Source organism: Neophocaena asiaeorientalis, unplaced genomic scaffold (genome assembly GCF_003031525.2).
Source record: "Neophocaena asiaeorientalis asiaeorientalis breed wild unplaced genomic scaffold, Neophocaena_asiaeorientalis_V1.1 scaffold177, whole genome shotgun sequence".
Lineage (NCBI taxonomy): Eukaryota > Metazoa > Chordata > Mammalia > Artiodactyla > Phocoenidae > Neophocaena > Neophocaena asiaeorientalis.
In genome coordinates, this window is record NW_020172779.1 from 2,385,263 (window position 1) to 2,404,324 (window position 19,062).

General features: G+C 39.6%; 1 protein-coding gene across 1 annotated transcript; it reads left to right on the forward strand.

Annotated features, from left to right (window-relative positions):
• The first annotated feature begins 5,047 nt into the window (after positions 1 to 5,047).
• On the forward strand, positions 5,048 to 10,574 carry UTP23 (UTP23 small subunit processome component). The gene is made up of 3 exons (XM_024741331.1): positions 5,048 to 5,323; positions 8,787 to 8,961; positions 10,021 to 10,574. The coding sequence occupies exons 1-3, from the start codon at positions 5,136 to 5,138 to the stop codon at positions 10,402 to 10,404; spliced, it is 747 nt and encodes a 248-aa protein (XP_024597099.1). The 5' UTR covers positions 5,048 to 5,135; the 3' UTR covers positions 10,405 to 10,574.
• The last annotated feature ends 8,488 nt before the right edge of the window (positions 10,575 to 19,062 follow it).

The following is a 19,062-nucleotide window of genomic DNA, read 5'->3' on the forward strand; positions in this document are numbered from 1 at the left end:
TCTCTACCAGTTTCAGTTATGATTTAATTAAATTTCAAAGGGCAGTTTGTTATGTATGTATCAAAGTAAAACATTTTGCACATTGCTACCACTTCTTAACTTTTCTTTTTTCTCTGCCATTGTATGTTTTTACTACTTCAATTAATGCCACTGAACATTTTGTAGTAAAATCCCAATGGAGAGCACTATGCAGATCTATTGTGTAATAATAAATTCCTTTCAACTTACCTCACATGGCAGTATTTGTTCTCTGTATAATTTCATTTAAATAAACTATTTAGCAAGCAAATTTGCTAGTCTAATTTTACAGCCATCTGACAACAGTCATCTGATAACCAATGGTGAACTACTTCCTGATCACTGTCTTGCTTAGAAATATCCTTGACAAAGAGAAATCCCTTGAAATTTTTTTCCAAGAGACACTTTCTCCTTTGTCATTTAAGGAAGAGCCCACTGGTACTAGCTGGGCCAACAGACAGAAATTCTGCTCGCTTTCTTTGATTGACAACTGGGTGACACTAACATTTCCTTGATGTTTCTTGCCCAAGCAGCTGGGGTTCTTCATATTTAACTAACTTTTCCAAACAGGAGATATATCCCACTGACATTCTCAGTTCAAATCAAATTGTTTATACGTTCAAAAGAAACAAATGTGAAGATAACTTCTATAGTATGTAAAATGGATTTAGTTTATTTTACTTTGAAAAAGTTTTTTACCTTTCACAAAACTTATAAACTAGGATTTTGAACCTGTTCAAAGAAAGGGTAATTGTATTGGCAAACATTAACCAACATCAAACTTTTATCAAAAACATCTGCCAATATAAAATTCTCTAATTCTGGCAAGTAGTTTTAACATACTCTGTCAATTAAGATTGGGTTTGGCTGCATATAAAAGAAACAACTTATCAATGTAGGTTCCTTCTTGGTTGAAAAAAATGTACCATTCTGGCGAGTGATTTTTTTTTAATGAATTATTTATTTATGGCTGTATTGGGTCTTCGTTGCTGCACACGGGCTTTCTTTAGTTGCAGAGAGCGGGGGCTATGCACAGGGTTCTCTTGTTGCAGAGCACGGGCTTCAATAGTTGTGGCATGTGGGCTCAGTAGCTCCACAGCATATGGGATCTTCGTGGACCAGGGCTTGAACCCATGTCCCCTGCATTGGAAGGCAGATTCTTAACCACTGTACCACCAGCAAAGTCCTGAGTAATGCTGATAATGGGGGAGGCTATGCATGTGTGGAGGCAGGGGCTACATGGGGAGTCTCTACATCTTCTTTTCAATTTTGTTGTAAACTTAATACTGCTCTAAAAACAATAGTCTCAAAAAATAAAAAGAAAATAATTTTTTAAAACTAAAATAGAAGTTTATTTTTCTTCTCATGTAAAACAAGGCCAGAGGTAGAAAGTCTAGATTTGGAAAGGTAGTTTCATAGTCATTGATGGCCCAGGCTGCTTCTGTTATCTACTTTGCTGTCTTAGCACATGGCCTCCATCCTCAAGTTTACTTCTTGGTCTAAAATACACTGCTAGGGTTCCCTTCGTCACATCCAAATTCCAGGGAGTGGTTAGAAAGGCAATGGAAAAAAAACAAAAGTGTTCATCACCAGGTTAAGTTCCTTTAAGCAGCTTTCCCAGAAGTCCCTTGTCACACTTATACTTACATACCCTTGGCTAAAACTTAATCGTTTGACTGTACTTGACTGCACAGAAGGCTGGGAAATGGATTCTCTTTTCTGGGCACACTATTGTCCAGAATAAAATTAGGATCCTATTACTAAAGAGAAGAGATATTGAGCATCAATTTACAGTCTGTGTCACAGTCATTATGTTAAATGTGGTGATTTTGTGGGAAATTTCAAGCAGCCATTAAAATAATGAATAAGAACTATGCCAACTGACTTGGAGTATGTGTGGAGAGGATTTCCACAAGGATTGTTGGGTAAGAAAAGCAAAATGTACAGAAGTGATAAAATACGATTCTATCTTTGAATAACATAGAGTGACAAAAATCTCTACATATGTATGCATATATGTAGGCAAATAAGTATATGAATATTAAAAAAATTACAGAAGTTACACAGTAGATTAACATGTGTTATTTGGGCAAGGAAGAGTAGATGAATGTCCTGTGTTGTTCCATTGTTCCTCTTGTTATAACAGGCATGTGTTATTTTTGTAATTTGAAAACTGTAAGGAAGATTTTTAAAAACGTGGCAGCCTCCAGAACCAACCTTCATAACACCTTCCCCTATATATAAAAACTCACAGTAAGCAAGTCCCAGATGGAGTTCATCCTAGGGGATCTTAGTGAAGGACTAATAAGCCCTCAATACAAACCAGTTTACCTAAGTTGTTTTAAATTATTTATTTCAGGAAAATATTTGTTTAAAGAATATGTTAGCTGGATAACGTTAGGGAAAATGTTGTATTCCTTTGGAGCTAATGGATGTTGACAAATATTTAAATATGAATATAAGGCAGAATAATATCACAATAGATATCTTTGCTGAATTATTTGGTATACTAGTATTTATGAAATTAAACAAAATAACCTTTATGAATTGTATTTAATATTTACCTATTTAATTCCATTTAGGACATGAATCTTTCATGAAAATTCTTGTTTGGGAATTAGTCATACCTTGCAGGAATAAATCATTTTCAGGTCAACTTGGCTTCATCAAAATTTCATGAAGGAAGAACTTCAAAATCATGTACAACAACATCATATTATAAATTATATTTGATCCAGATGTAATAAAGAATATGAAGAGTATGAAAAAATAAAGAAAAATAAATGAATCTCCTACCCCAACTGAATGTCTATTTGGCCTGGAAAATATCCAGTGTACTGACCTGAGGAAAAAAATAGCAGCTAGCCATGCTGAGACATTACTGTTCCTGCACTCTAAGGTCAAAAAAATTTGCAATGACTATTAAAAATTTTTAATTAAAATTTTTTAATAATATTATAATAATTTTCAAAGTAAAATTTCAGATTTAAACTTATATCCAAATAGTTTCTCCAATAATGGCAATATTTGGCTTCTGCCTTTTGTTGTGGCCAAATATTGATTTTCTAATACTAGGTCATTTGGCATCAGGCCAAAACGTATTCAGTGGACCATTTAATGAAAATGTCCCATTGGGTAAACAGTGATGCTTTACTGCAGACAGTCCTTCTGGAACACCAATATGCATAATAAATGACTTGGGGGTATTGTAATAAATGTCACTTCCTCTCTGATTAGTATCCCTCTCCCTCAGTACTTGTTTTGAATCAGAAATGGGCATATTAAACAAGCACACTAAGAACTTTTCTGCAGGTCCCAGGATCATGTTTTGAGAAACACTGCTGTAACAGAAAATTCTGTTTTAGACTTGATAATCAGCAGTATAGACTGTCTTCTTATTTGTGAAATAAGGGTCAGTTGTGTAAATAGCACTGTCATATACATAGAGCTTGAAAAAAATGCTACAGTCTAGTAAATTAAAAGAAAAAAACAAAAAAACTAGAGTATGACTCAAATCCCTAGTCCTGAACCTCATTTTTCTTAGTAGTGAAACGTGGCTAACAGGATGGAGCTGGTAGATAAATCTGTGAGCCTGTTTTTAAAACTGTTTTAACTGTTTTGCAAGGCTGGGATAATATATTTTCTGTCTTTGGCGGGATTATAGTCAGAGTGGGGTGTTGGCACACAGGGATAAAGAGAGTATTCAGATTGGAAGGTCATGAGCAATTATACTCAAGAACCATAAATCCAATCCTACAATAACTCTTCATGTCTTCCAATTCCTAAATTTATTTTCAGTTAAATGAAAGCAGTCATCTAAGGGGTGTTGTGCTGTGAATCAAGACAGGGTTAACATTATAGAAGATTTTGGTTCCAATTTCATAAACCTATATCTTCAAAATAAAACCCCAAATGCAAATAACACATCTCGATCACTTTGTAAGTTATTTTTCTGCATTGGTTCTTTCTCTCAATCTTTAGCTAAAACGAGATTTGGGACAGATTCCAGGCCAGAAGAAAAAATGCAAAATTCCATACTCCCCATTCTTTGGTTATTTTGCCTAGAATTGAAGTGGATATGTGGCAGTTAGCCACGGGGGAACTCAAAATTTTCAGATTTACTCTCTTCATTAATCAAGTTGAGCAAGTAATTTCTAAACTTTCGGTCAGCTTTGTACCTCCCTGTTAGTAGCCCAGTATGTCGTTCTCCTACCTCAGAGACTATAGACATAAAAAGCATTCTTAAAAGTCATCTAGTCCTGCCAACCTATTTGACAGTGAGGAAGCTGAACCCGTTTCTTGGGGAGTTGCTCAAGGTCAAATGGCTTGGGTGAGGGGCAGAATTAGCACTCTCGTTTAGGGACACTGACTCTTGGAAAACGAAGTTCTTGAATAAGTCTTCCGGAAACACTCCATGCGAGTGATTTAGGATGGTGTCCAGGAGAAGAGGAAATGCAAAACGATGGGGACTTTTTGCCCTGACATTTGGCTTTTCAGTGGGAGTGGTCCTATGGCGGGAATGTGTGCGGGAGGTGAGGGGGAGTGCAAGAATATTTGAACTTCAGGCAGGCGACCTGAGTTCCGGTGATAGTTCTGACACTGAAGAACCACGTGCCCTTAGTAAACGTGCTTAACTTCTTTATAGGAAGGCAATCACTACAAACCTGCCCAATCATAGTCGCCCAATATACTTTGGTCGCCCAATATAAGGTATATTACGTAAACAGTGCCTAGGACATATTAAGGCTCAATATTTTCACTGATTATTATTATACCGCGGATTTTTCAGATGCCGTGCCAGGTAACGCGCAAGACGCAGTGTGTATATTTTTTAACCTGGACCATGACTGCGCATGTGCGCCTCTAATCGAGCACTTAGTCGTTTTCCCACTTACGCGCAAGCTCCGCCACCGAGGGCGTGTCCCTTAAAGCGCGGGCACCGGGTAAAGCGCGCTCTCGTTTGGGAGTGACGTAAATCAGGCCCACAGATGGGGCGTTTGCTTCCGGGGCCAAGGGTTCTTCATTTCCGGGAGAAGTCCGTCTTGCCGATAGCGGGCTGTGTGGGGGGAGTTCGCTGCTGCTTTCTGGTCCGGTGACTCGCTCCGGGAAAGCCAGGCATGAAGATCACGAGGCAGAAACACGCCAAGAAGCATCTTGGCTTCTTTCGCAACAATTTTGGGGTCCGCGAGCCGTACCAGATCCTGCTGGACGGCACCTTCTGTCAGGCGGCTTTGCGGGGCCGCATCCAGCTGCGGGAGCAGCTGCCCCGCTACCTCATGGGGGAGACTCAGCTGTGCACCACCAGGTGGGCCTGGCTGGTCCGGGTGGAGGCGCGGGGGCCCCGCGGGTGCGGTAGAGGCGAGGCCGCTGCTCGCAGGCATCCTTTGGGAGCCCTCGAGGGGCAAAGCGCGCCGCCCACGAGGAGCTGACAGTTCAGCGGGACCGCTAAGGAGGGTGGGCGAGTATCTACCAAGTAGATAGACAGTATAAGGTACGGCGAGTATTCATCTTAACCTGGAGGATAAGACACGTGCTTTGCCGTTCGACCTGGTTTCCAGTATTGGGCCCAGTTCTACCAGCTTTGTGATTTCGGACAAGTTACTTAACCTCTCTGAGCCTTGGATTACTCATTTGTAGAAAAAAGCTCGTAACTACTTACACACTTCCTATAAGTCGGAGGAGGTATAGTATATGTCGAGCGTTTACTGGTATCTCAGACCTGTATCCTCTAAGTGATTGCTTGTTGTTTGCATAGCTTTTCCCAGTTTAAGAATTTTTCAAGCTTCACAACTGCCCCATGATGTAATATCTTTGATTCCCAGAAACAAGTCAGGACTCGATGTTTCCTAACTTTGTGCTAGGTCATTTGTTTATTCAACTGTGTTTATTGAGCACCAGCCATATGCCAAGCACTGCTCTAGCAGAGGATAACTTGGTGAACAGGATGATTTCCCAGCCCGTATGGCCAGCAAAGTGCATAAATCAACCTCTAATTGGTGTGTTTTGACCCCTAGTTTCCTCACTTCTTCAAAGTGTGGGAATACCTAAGATGGAATCTTGGGGGGTTGATTGGAGGAAAGATGGAATCAAGGAAGGTTCCACAGAGGAGATAACTTTTGAGTCCAGTCACGGTTCAGTTCTGAGGGGAAGGACATTTTTTGAGTGAAAGAAAAGAGAAGTGACTTGTAGGGACCTCTTGAACAAAGGAGTGGAGTGGAGTTGTGAAATGCCAGGGAAAGAGATTAGAGCACAGCGTATGTTTGGGAAAGAAGCTGATAAGAAGATAAGTTGAGTCTGCATAATGAAGAACTACTATTCATAAACTTAGTTTTGTTTTTTTTTCCTTTGTAGGATATTTCCTTTAAAAAGTGAACAGAGAAAATTTAAATGACCTATAATACCACACCAGTGACTTACCACTGTTAGCATGTGGTGTATCATCCAGTTCTTTACACACACACACACACACACACACACACACACACACACACACGAATGGGCCCTTACTCTGCATGTGATAATAATGGCCTGCTTTTCTCACATAACACTACTCCATGAACAGCTTTCTATATTCAGAACTTCGTGTGGGTTTCATTCAAGCAGAGCCTCAAATGGGTCATAGATACCCCCTAAGTTTTGATCCCCATCTCCTTCAGAGCTCCCAGACAACTTCTCAGATGGTCTGTGCCCCAGAGTTGATTGCTTCTGGCTACAAGCCTTGTCTACTTACCCCTGTCTGCCATAGAAAGACTAACATTTTTAATACAGGGCTGTAATATAAAAAAGGTTGAGAAGTACTGCATGAAATTATATTCTGCAGCATTTTTCCCCCTAAAGAATTTATTTTAACTTATGGGATATTTTATACATACACAATAATAGAATAGTATAATGAAACGTCTATCACCCAGTTATTGCAATTATTGACATGGCCATTCTTTTTTTTTGGCTACCTCGGGTGGGTCTTAGTTGCAGCATGTGGGATCTTTCGTTGAGGCGTGCAGGCTTCTCTCTAGTTGTGGCTCGTGGGCTTAGTTGCCCCACGGCATGTGGGATCTTAGTTCCCTGACCAGGGATCGAACCTGCGTCCCCTGCATTGGAAGGCGGATTCTTAACCACTGGACCGCCAGGGAAGTCCCAACATGGCCATTCTTATTCATTTAAGAATAAGTTACTGCTAGTTTATTTTAAAGCATATTATTGTCAATTCTTGGTGTGTATCAAGAGATAAGTGCTATCAGACCTGATAAGTATCTTCTAGAAAAGATAACTGCAGCTATGTGAGGGGTAAGTTGGAGAAGCAAGAGAATGAAGAGCAAGAAGAAGAAGAAGCAAGAGAATGAAGACATGCATGTTTTGTTTGTGGTTGTCTAGTCAAGAAATACTGGGAGCCTGAACCTGAGAGAGGAGAGGTAGGAATTTCACAAGGAGATGTTACAGAGGTAGATACCAACAGCTGAGATAGGACTACCACTGATGGGGTAGGGGCAGGGGTAGGAGTGAGGAAGCAAAGGTTAAATAGGATTTCTGATTTCGAAACAGTATCTGAGAAGATAATAAATTTAAAGAGGTAGCAAGCCCTGGAGAAGTCTGGAGGCAGGAAAGTAGTTTGATTTTAGACATCGTGAATTTGACGAAGAGCTGATGGCGGGCCATCCACAAGAAATATTCAATAAGTAGTTGGCAATTTAGGCCTGAAACTCAAAATGGATGACTTTAGAAGCAAAATCTCTTAAAAAAATCAAAAACTAATGGTGTGATAAAGCGGGTGAGGCAAGGTAGAATCAGGCAAGGGCTGGCTAAGGTTGAGAAATCTTTGACTCAGTAGTTCTCGTCGTAATTTTTAAGAGGAAGTACCTGGGGAGCTTATTAAGATGCTAATGTTTGACTCCACAAGGAGTTCAGATTTGGGGATGAGAAAGGAGCTAGAAATTAATATCACTGTGTCATTCCGATAGGGGTAGTTTATAGGTGACACTTTGAAAAACATTGCCTGATATTAATATGAAAATGCAAAGTGAAAGAAAGTTGTGATTGTTTTTAAACACGCCGGTGACTTGAGAATATTTACTTTTCTAAGCTGAAAATATTCTGAAGGTGCGCCGATTTGCACTTGAAGGAGAAGCCTGTAGCACTGTGGTTGGTCCAAAGCATCTATCATCAAACTACTTAGATTCACATTTCAACTCTACCTCTTATTAGTTGTTTGAATTTGGGCATGTTACTTGAAATCTCGCAGAATGAGGTGTTCTAAAATAAGGATAATTTTACAGTAAGCTGCCCTCATGCTGTATAGCACAGGGATCTCTACCTTACGCAGTGTGCTAATCTGAATGGGAGGGAAGTCCAGAAGGGAGGGGGTATCTGTATGTGTGTGGCCGGTCCATTTTGTTTTGCAGTGGGAGCTAACACAACATTGTAAAGCAACCGTACTCCAAGAAAAATTAATAAAAATAAATAAATAGAGTAAAAGTAGAAAAAAAATAAAGTAAGCTGCCCAACTTTGTAGGGCTGTATTGAGATAAGCGAGAATTTATGTAAAGGCAGTTAGCATGCTGCCTGCACATCAAAAATGCTCAGTACATGTTAACTGTTTATTATGTTCCTTCTACTTGGTGTATGCATTTTTCGGGTCTTTTAAGAGTGAAATGCTTCATGTGTGGTTTGTAGTTTAAAAAGAAGAATTGAGTATTTTTTTTTATAATTTATGTGAACAACAGATGTGCGTCTGTTATAATTGTGAGCTGCTAATAACTTTTTTTTTTCAGGTGTGTGTTAAAAGAGTTGGAAACATTGGGAAAGGACTTATATGGGGCAAAGCTGATTGCACAAAAATGCCAGGTTCGAAACTGTCCCCATTTCAAGAATTCAGTGAGTGGATCAGAATGTCTGCTTTCCATGGTGGAAGATGGGAATCCTCACCATTATTTTGTGGCAACACAGGTGATACCACTTTTAAAACCAGAGTCAATCTTAATCATTTCTATTTATACTCCATATGGAGCTATTTATCATTAGAAAAAATTAGGTGGAAGTGGTTTAAGTGTTTCAGCTTTTGAAAATGCACGCTTTCAAGTTAATTTGTAGTCAGCAAAAGCAATTGTCATTTCAGAATTGGAGGAGAGAACCTTAAGCATAATGATTTTCTTCTAAATTACTGAAGTTTCCTTTTGTAAAATAAAAATTATTGACAGATGTGATGATATGTTTTGGGGCTCTTGAAGGGAAGGGGAGTAGAGCAAAGATTTTACATTTTATGTTTATGCATGTTTTTTCACGTTCCCGTGTTTCATATTATTTCTTAGAAAGTCGTGTTTCGTATTGTTTGAGACTATACCACCAGTATGGAACTGTTTCAGGCTTTTAAAGACTGGGAAGCAGGGAAGGAGAGACTCTCAGGGTCGATATTAATGAATAAGCTCACATACATACAGATTTCCTTAAATTTGCTTGTAGGATTATAAAATTACACAATTAGAAGCAGAGCTGAGTCTAGAATCTGAATCGGCCAAGGCTCACGGGCCCAGCCGCTCTGCGGCATGTGGGATCTTCCCGGACCGGGGCACGAACCCGTGTCCCCTGCATCGGCAGGCGGACTCTCAACCACTGCGCCACCAGGGAAGCCCTCTGTGAGCATTCTTGACCCTTTCTGAAACATATCTCAGAGTAGAAATGAGGGACATCACCTAGTATATTTACCTTTGCATTAGTTTGTAATTCAAGGTCCTAGAAAATTTATGGTCTTAGAGTATTGATCAATATAAAATATTGATAAATCCCATTCACATTGTTGCCACTTAACTGTGCTCAGTTTTTATGTTTTTTTTCCTTTCTTTATCGTAAAATATACTCCCATTAGTAAGACATAACTAATTTGAAAAGTAAAACCTGGGATCTCTTTTATTTTCAGTATAGCCCACTTTAAGTTCTGAGAAATCTCTTTAAGGCATCTGATTTAATTGACATATTTGAAGTAAATAGTTCTGTTTTTGTTTTTAATAGGATCAGAATTTGTCTATGAAAGTAAAGAAAAAGCCTGGAATTCCTCTCATGTTCATTATTCAGAACACTATAGTCTTGGACAAACCTTCTCCAAAAACAGTTGCATTTGCTAAAGCAGTAGAGTCAGGTCAGCTTGTCTCAGGGCAAGAGAAACAAAATATCAAGCAACTCAAAGAGGAACAGGGTTTAGTAAAAGACCCTGAACAGAGAAGAAAAAAAAAGCGCAAGAAAATAAGTGGCCCTAATCCTCTTAGCTGTTTGAAGAAAAAGAAAAAAACACGGGATACAAACTCATCTGCCTCTGAAAAGAAAAGAAAAAGAAAAAGAATCCGAAACAGATCTACCTCAAAAGTACTTTCTGAAAAGCAGAATGCAGAAGGGTAATGATTCCTTTGGATACTTTTAAAGACATGCAAATATGAAAATGAATTTCTTTTTGAAACTGTGGAAGTACTTATGTTAAAAGACTAAACTTATTTTTGTAAATGAATATTGACCCACAAGCCTTTGTATAAAATTATTTGTTAAAAAAAAAAAAAACCAGAATGGATGGATTTAGGTGTGATCATGTTCACTTTTCTTAGAGAATTTGGAGGTTGTTTTTTAATGTAAAACTGTTGTCTCTTTCTGTCTTACTGCTGCTCGCCACCCTCCAACATTATATGCAGATAGTTTAAAAAAATCATATAGTACCAAAACACTTGTGACAAAAAAGAGGTAATCCCTTTTTCACATTCACAAAGGAAACTTTCTCTTTCAACTCATGTAGTGGTTTTAGAATTTACCTGTACATTTCCAAATAATATGAATCTGCTGCTACCTTTGGATCTGCCCATTATTTATTGACTTCCTACTAGAAGGAGTGGAAATTTTGCTTACTTATTTTACTCCACCATTTTTCTAATATATTAATATTTCAATCTTTATACATCCCAAATTCCGTATTTTCATTTTGATGACTATAAACTCTGTTTACCGCTAAACCAAGTAGCCTCCTATGGTTGAATTTATTTTTTATGTTACTTCTTTGTTATTCCAGACGTTAATAATGGTCTCATTTTCTTCTAGCCTCTGACTTGATCTTACCATATTCTCCAGTAACTCTGGAAAGGATCTCATAATTTTCAATATAATATCAGGTCATTTCTTACCCCTGGAATACTTCTGGAGCCAGCCCTCTGTCCTCCAATGTGGAAAGGTTTTCTGCCAAGCATGTTGCTCAGCTATCACCCAGGCATTTCCTTTCCTTATCCAGAGAATCTACTTTGTCACTTCTGTAGCCTAGATTCTTCATTCTACTCATTCTTGATTTCCTCTTCTGCTGTGGTGGAGCATAGAGTGTGTAGGAGGTACATTTTTTGAGGCTCAACCAGTCTGTCTAAACCTGTATTTGTTGCACTGATAATCTAGCAAGATAAAGATTCTTTGTTGAAAAATCATTTCTCTCCATTTTTCTTGAGAACTTCATAATTGTTTATAAGGTCCTAGGAGGAAAAAAATCCCTTTACTTTTTTTGAGTTCTGGAGGACAATTTTCTTTTAGATGTAAATGTTATCTTAAATGGCAAAAATTCCAAAATAATACTCTTTCAGGTTGGCTTTAAATGTTACTTAAAAAATGTCTAAAGGTGGGGCTTCCCTGGTGGCACAGTGGTTAAGAATCCGCCTGCCAATGTAGGGGACATAGGTTCGGTCCCTGGTGAGGAAAGATCCCACATGCTGCGGAGCAACTAAGCCCATGCACCACAACTACTGAGCCTGCACTCTAGCGCTCACGAGCAACACCTACTGAGCCCGTGTGCCACAGCTACTGAAGCCTGCGCGCCTAGAGCCCATGCTCCACAATGAGAGAAGCCACTGCAATGAGAAGCCCGCGCACTGCAATGAAGAGTAGCCCCCCTCGCCGCAACTAGAGAAAGCCTGCATGCAGCAACGAAGACCCAACGCAGCCAAAAATAAATAAAATTTTAAAAAACTGTCTAAAGGGTTAATTCAATTAGGAATTGAATAATCAAGCTTTTCTTTTTCGGCCCCCTCCCCAATTGTTTTAATCATCCTTCAGGCCAAAATTAAAGTAGCCTTGTAAGTTTGAAGTGTAAAGTTGTCAGATTGATCAGTAGCTCCTGACTTTCAGCTGCCTGTGATACCTTCAAATAGTGGTTCTAATCTGTATCCTTAGAATATGATCATGTATAAAGTACTTCATGAATAAGTTCTTATTTATGGCTAAAATAAATAACTTCTTAAATATGAGAAAATTCAAATTTATTCCTGTAGAAATGTCATTCTCAGTTGAATTCAAGAGGTGCTTTTTTGGTGGAAAGTGGAATTTTAGCTTTACACCAGGAGGACCACACAGGCTATATTACCTGTCAAGCCAGATGAGTGTTTTCTATTGTCATTTCATGATTCTGGTTTAAATTCTTAATGGTAGGAACATTTTTTTCAAAGGAAAGCAAAGGTACTGGAAAAAAGTGAATATAGTTCTGTAGTTCTTGTGAGGAGAAATAACATTTTTCAATCATGACAAGAGTTAAGATTAGCAAATCAAATGTAGATGAAGTGATAAAGCAAGTGAAATGTACACTGATGATACTTGTTTCAATATCCTCAAATGCACAAATTTTAGGTATTTTTAACAAGGTTTATATTTATTCAGTGCTATTTGATTGCCTATTATTAGAGTCCAAACTGGAGAGCTGGAAAAGTCAACTCACTTTTATAAAATAGTAATTTTTAAGTTAAAATATAAAAAATAAAATGCAGGGACTTCCCTGGTGGCGCAGTGGTTAAGAATGCAGGGGACATGGGTTTGAGCCCTAGTCCAGGAAGATCCCACATGCCGCAGAGCAACTAGGCCTGTGCGCCACAACTACTAAGCCTGCACTCTAGAGCCCGCGAGCCACAACTACTGAAGTCCGCGTGAAGCCTGCCCCAAAGGGACCTGTGGCCATTTTCTAGAGAGAATGTGCTTTGGGGAATAGAAATATCTAGAACTTTTGGAGATTACTACACCCTGACTCTGAATTGATGCTGATTGCTAGGGTTTCAAGATGCAACTGGTCCAACATTCAAAATGGAGGTTTATGGTGGTCAGGTGATAAATTGAATTACATGCCAAGTTTGAATCCCAGTAGGTCCATGAGCCCACCCTGTGTTTTTTCTCCAGTTCCAGAATGTGCAACTTAAACACATACTAGGCAACTGATTGTGTCCCTGTATTAGCTGTCTCATTTATGAAGGGTAATTAGGATATGAAGGGTCAAAGGGAAGCTATTGGAATTTCTCTTCCCTGCCAGGATAGTAAACCAAAAGAATAAGAAATCTTTGGAGGAATTGCAGGGGTTACTACCATCACCAAATACTTGAATGATGCAGAAGTGTTGATTCTTTTGGTACGCGGGCCTCTCACTGTTGTGGCCCTTCCCGTTGCGGAGCACAGGCTCCGGACACGCAGGCCCAGCGGCCATGGCTCACGGGCCCAGCCACTCCACAGCATGTGGGATCTTCCCGGACCAGGGCACGAACCCGTGTCCCCTGCATCGGCAGGCGGACTCTCAACCAATGCGCCACCAGGGAAGCCCTTGATTCTTATTTCATCTCCATTTAACACATCTATTTGGTCTGTGCAGAAGGCAGATGGATCTTGAAGCATGAATAGATTTTTTATGTTAATCAGAGGGTAACTCATTTGCAGGACCTCTTCCAGATGTAATATATTTGCTGGAACAAATCAACACAGCTCCTGGCACCTCATGTGGAAAATCCTTTTTTTTTTTCCTCCTTCAATTTTTAACAATTTGCTAGGACCAGCACCAAAAATCAGTCTGTTTTTCCTTGACAGGGTCAGTAGTATACCTTTACAGTCTTGTTTCATGCTAAGCTCATTTGCCTTCAGCCATAGTATAGTCTGTGGAGATCATGAGCATCTTGATATTCCACACAATGTCACACTGACCCACTACATTGATGGGATTACGCAGGTTGAGTCTGATGAGCAGGAAGGTGCAAGTACTACAAACATGTTAGTCAAGTTAGGGACTTGGAAAGAATAGGATTGGAAGATTTGTGAGAAAGATGTCTGGTGAAAAAGTATATAGATGGATCTTTTAGAATGGGCACAAAGTATGAAGATAATTTGTCCCATGTGAAAATCCATCAATAGGCATTCACTGCAGAGGAGGCTCTCAAAAATCGGGTGGACAGAATGGCACTTTCTATAGATGTCAGTTAGATGTCTTTTCCCGCCGCTGAATGCTTGTTCACTGGGCCCATGAAAAAAGTGGCTATGGTGACAAAATGGAGACTATGCATGGGCTTCAACAACATCCCTGACCTAGTTATCACTACTGCTGAGAACAACACTGAGCCCACAGTATGGCACCATTCTGGTGGGGAGGGGAAAGGAACCCGTCAGCCACCTGCTGGCAGGTTGATTGCACTGCATCCTTTCCGTCATGGAATAGAAATTTATCCTTAATGGAACAGAGCCTATCCTGTATATGAGTTTTCTTTTCTTTCCCATAATGCTTCTCTCAGTATCACTTAACAAAATGCCTGTCTGCCATCATGGTATTCTGCCAGCACGGCTTCTAATCAAGGAATTTGTGGTATTAAATGGTCTTGCTATAATACATCATTATGTAAGTAACGCCAGTTTGGAGACAACACCTTGAAAGGATGGATATTCTCTTACAAGATGCAGTATAAACTTTGAACCAGAGGTCAATATATGGTGTGTCTCTTCCATACCTAGAATACATGGGTCCAGGAATTAAAGGATAGAAATGGGAGGAGCTCCTCTCACTATTACATTTTATAACCCACTTAGAGAATTTTTGCTTCCTCCCCTCACAACTTTGAGCTCTGCTGGCTTGGAGGTCTTGTTTCTAAGGGTGAAATGCTCCTACCAAGGATGCAACAATAATTCCATTCATTTGGAAGGTGAGACTGCCACCAAGTCACTTGGGGGTTTCTTTCTTATGCCTCTGAACCAACAGACAAAGAAGAGAGTTACTCTACTGGCTGGGATAGTTGGTCCCAATTTCAAAGAGCAAATTAGACTCCTGCTACAGGCTGAGGGTAGAGAGGACTATTTCTGGAACTGAGGAGAGTCTCTAAGATGCCTCTTATTACTTCTATATCTGATAGTAAATGTTAATAAAAAACTACTACAAACAAAGAGAGGCAGAACCACGGTGTATTCAAACACTTCAGGAATGAAGGTTTGTGTTGCTTCACCAATTAAAGAACAAATTGAGGTTCTGGCTGATGTCAAAAGAAACATGGAACACATGGTTTCAATAGCCAGCCTCCAAGATGGTGCCCCCAAATTCTCACCTCCTGGTATTCATAAGCTTGTGTGTCCTCTTCCACACTGGATAGAGCTGACCCATATAACAAATAGAATACTAATACTATGGAAATGATGGCATGTACCTTCTGAAGCTAGGTCCTAAAAAAAAGTAGCTTCCATCTTGCTCTTTTTTTTTGAGGTACACGGGCCTCTCACTGTTGTGGCCTCTCCCATTGCGGAGCACAGGCTCCGGACGCCCAGGCTCAGCGGCCATGACTCACGGGCCCAGCTGCTCCGCGGCATGTGGGAACTTCCCGGACCGGGGCATGAACCCGCGTCCCCTGCAACGGCAGGAGGACTCTCAACCACTGTGCCACCAGGGAAGCCCCAAGTGTTTTTTTAATTTTTTTTTTTTTTGAAGTATAGTTCATTTACAATGTTGTGTTAACAGATTTCTTCTTCATTTGCATCTTCAAGTATTACATGAGATTCCTTAAGGATTTTTTCCTCCTTTCCAATTTTTTCTCTTTTTTATTGACATATAGTTGAATTACCATGTTGTGTTAATTACTACTGTATAGCAAAGTGACTCCGTTATACACACATATACTTTTTTTTATATTGTTTTCCATTATGGTTTATGCCAGTATATTGAATATAGTTCCCTGTGCTATGCAGTAGGACCTTGTTTATCCATTCTATACATAAATAGTTTGCATCTACTAATCCCAAACGCCCAGTCCATCCCTCCCCCACCCCCTACAAGTGTTTTTTATTTGCGGTTAACTATACCATTTGGTCTTCAGAAACAGAATTTCATCTGGGACTGAGGTTGACATTGAGGGGGTAAATAACATAAACTAAAGACAGCTACAATGACCGTTAGGATTCTGCATCTTCTCATTTTGTGAAGAGTGTGAGAATACCTTCATTTGTATGAAGGACAGTTGCATCATGTTAGGTGAAACAGGGAGTTAATTGTTTGAAAGTTTAAATGTGTAAAGAAGGGTGCATACGGATGCTGAGTAGCTAAAGGGGTGGCCTGTGCATCTTTTTTATATTCTTTTCCATTATGGTTTATGCCAGTATATTGAACATAGTTTCCTGTGCTATGCAGTAGGACCTTGTTTATCCATTCTATACATAATAGTTTGTATCTACTAATCCCAAACGCCCAGTCCATCCCTCCCCCACCCCCTACAAGTGTTTTTTATTTGCGGTTAACTATACCATTTGGTCTTCAGAAACAGAATTTCATCTGGGACTGAGGTTGACATTGAGGGGGTAATTAACATAACCTAAAGACAGCTACAATGACCCTTAGGATTCTGCATCTTCTCATTTTGTGAAGAGTGTGAGAATACCTTCATTTGTATGAAGGACAGTTGCATCATGTTAGGTGAAACAGGGAGTTAATTGTTTGAAAGTTTAAATGTGTAAAGAAGGGTGCATACGGATGCTGAGGAGCCAAAGGGGTGGCCTGTGCCAGCTCCAAGCCCACCTTTCTATGCTCTACGTTGTGGCACTGGAACTGGAGCTCTGCAAACCACAATTCTCTGGTGGCAGCTTTTTTGTAGCTTCTGCCACTGAGGGGCACTGAGGCAGGACCTGGAAGGAGGATGGAAGAAGAAAGGACATGCTTCTTCCTGTGAGCTTACTGTAGACTCCCTGACTGCTTGGGGCTCTTGCGAGTGTCACTTCTTCACTCTAGCAGCTGCAGTTTCTTACTAACACGGTCCCTGAATCCAATTTGCAACACTTGCAGAAACAGCTTTATTGCATCCACCCCTCTCCCCCCACCAGAGAGCCAGACACCAGCACTAAGGGGATGGAGCCCATTCTGCTGAGATGTGTGTGGGCACCAGACCCATGGGGCCCCTCCTCGGAGCTGAGAGATGTCTGCACCAATTGATTGGAGTTTGCCTTCTCCGAGGTTTCAACTCCAAGGGCTGCTTCTCCACACTTCTGTTTTAGTAATTCTCACCTCTTCCGTTTTATCCCCTTGCTTTAAGGGCAGAAGCTGCTTCCTGCAGTTGCTGTACCTCCAGGAGCTTTAGGGTTCTCTTTCTACCTATTTAGGGTCCTGGTTAACAACTTGATACTTAATTAATACATGCTTATATTACATTATCTCTTTCACATGACTGGTGTGGTTTTCCGCTGCGACTAGGCCCTGTTCTAATACAACGTTTCCAATTAGCCAGGCCTGATTCAGGTGTTCATTCTGGTGCTGGGGGGAGGAGGTCAGCTCTACTCAAATCATATAGACTGAGAGTGGATAAGAGATAGTCCTCATGAAAGAAAAAAACTGGGGTACTATTATAAAGAGAGGTGAGAAGGGATCAGGCAAAAAAATCACATCTAAGCATTAACATCATCTTTAAAGATTATAAAAGAAGTTTTCAAAACCTTTTTCTCCCCTACAAAAACCACCCAAATAAAATTATTGTGAAGGTGAAAAGACAAATGGAAATTACATGCCATTTCATACCCACTAGGATGGGTTATAATTAAATAGACAAGAAATAACAAGTGTTGTCAAGGATGTGGAGAAATTGGAACCCACGTACATTGCTGGTGGGAGTGTGAAATGGTGCAGCTCCTTTGGTAAACAGTCTGGCAGTTCCTCAAATGCTTAAACATAAAATTACTGTATTATCCAACAATTCCTTTCCTAGGTATATACCCAAGAGAAATGAAAGTATATGTCCACACAAAATCTGAACACAAAATTCATAGCAACATTATTATATTAGTTTCAGGTATATAGCATAGTGATTCAAAGGTTTTATAGATTATATTCCGTTTAAAATTATTGTAAAATGTTTGCTGTATTCCCTGTGCTGTACAATATTTCCTTGTATCTTATTTATTTTATACCTAGTAGTTTGTACCTCTTAATCTCCTACCCCTGTTTTACCCCTCCTCCCTTCCCTCTCCCCACCAGTAGCCACGAGTTTGTTCTCTGTATCTGTGAATCTGTATGTTTTGTTATTAAATTCAGTAGTTTGTCTGTACTTTTTAGATTCCACATATAAATGATAATATAGAGTATTTGTCTTTCTCTGTCTGACTTATTTCACTTAGCATAATACCCATCCATGTTGTTGCAAATGGCAAAATTTCATCCTTTTTTATGGCTGAGTGCTGTATATATATGCACCATATCTTCTTTATCCATTCATCTGTTGATGGACACTTAGGTTTCTTCCATGTCTTAGCTGTTGTAAATAATGCTGTATGTATCTTTTTGGGGTGCATGTATCTTTTTGAATGAGTATTTTCATTTTCTTTGGATATATATACTCAGGACTGGAATTACTGGATCATATGGTAGTTCTATTTTTAATTTTTTGAGCATATCCATACTGTTTTCCTTAATGGCTGCACCAGTTTACATTCCTGCCAACAGTGTACAAAGGTTCCCTTTTCTTCATATCCTCACCGAGGTTTTGTTATTCGTGGTCTTTTTGAGGATAGGCATTCTGACAGGTGTGAGGTGATAGCTCATTGTGGTTTCATTTTGCATTACCCTGATGATTAACAATGTTGAGTATCTTTTCATGTGTCTGTTGGTCATCTGTATGTTTTCTTTGGAAAAAATGTCTATTCGGGTCTTCTGCCCATTTTAAAGTCAGGTTGTTTGTTTGTTTGTTTTTTGTATGCAAATGTTCATAGCAACTTTATTCAAAATAGCCGCAAACTGGAAAAAACCCAAAAACCCAAAAAAAACCAGTCATCCACTGG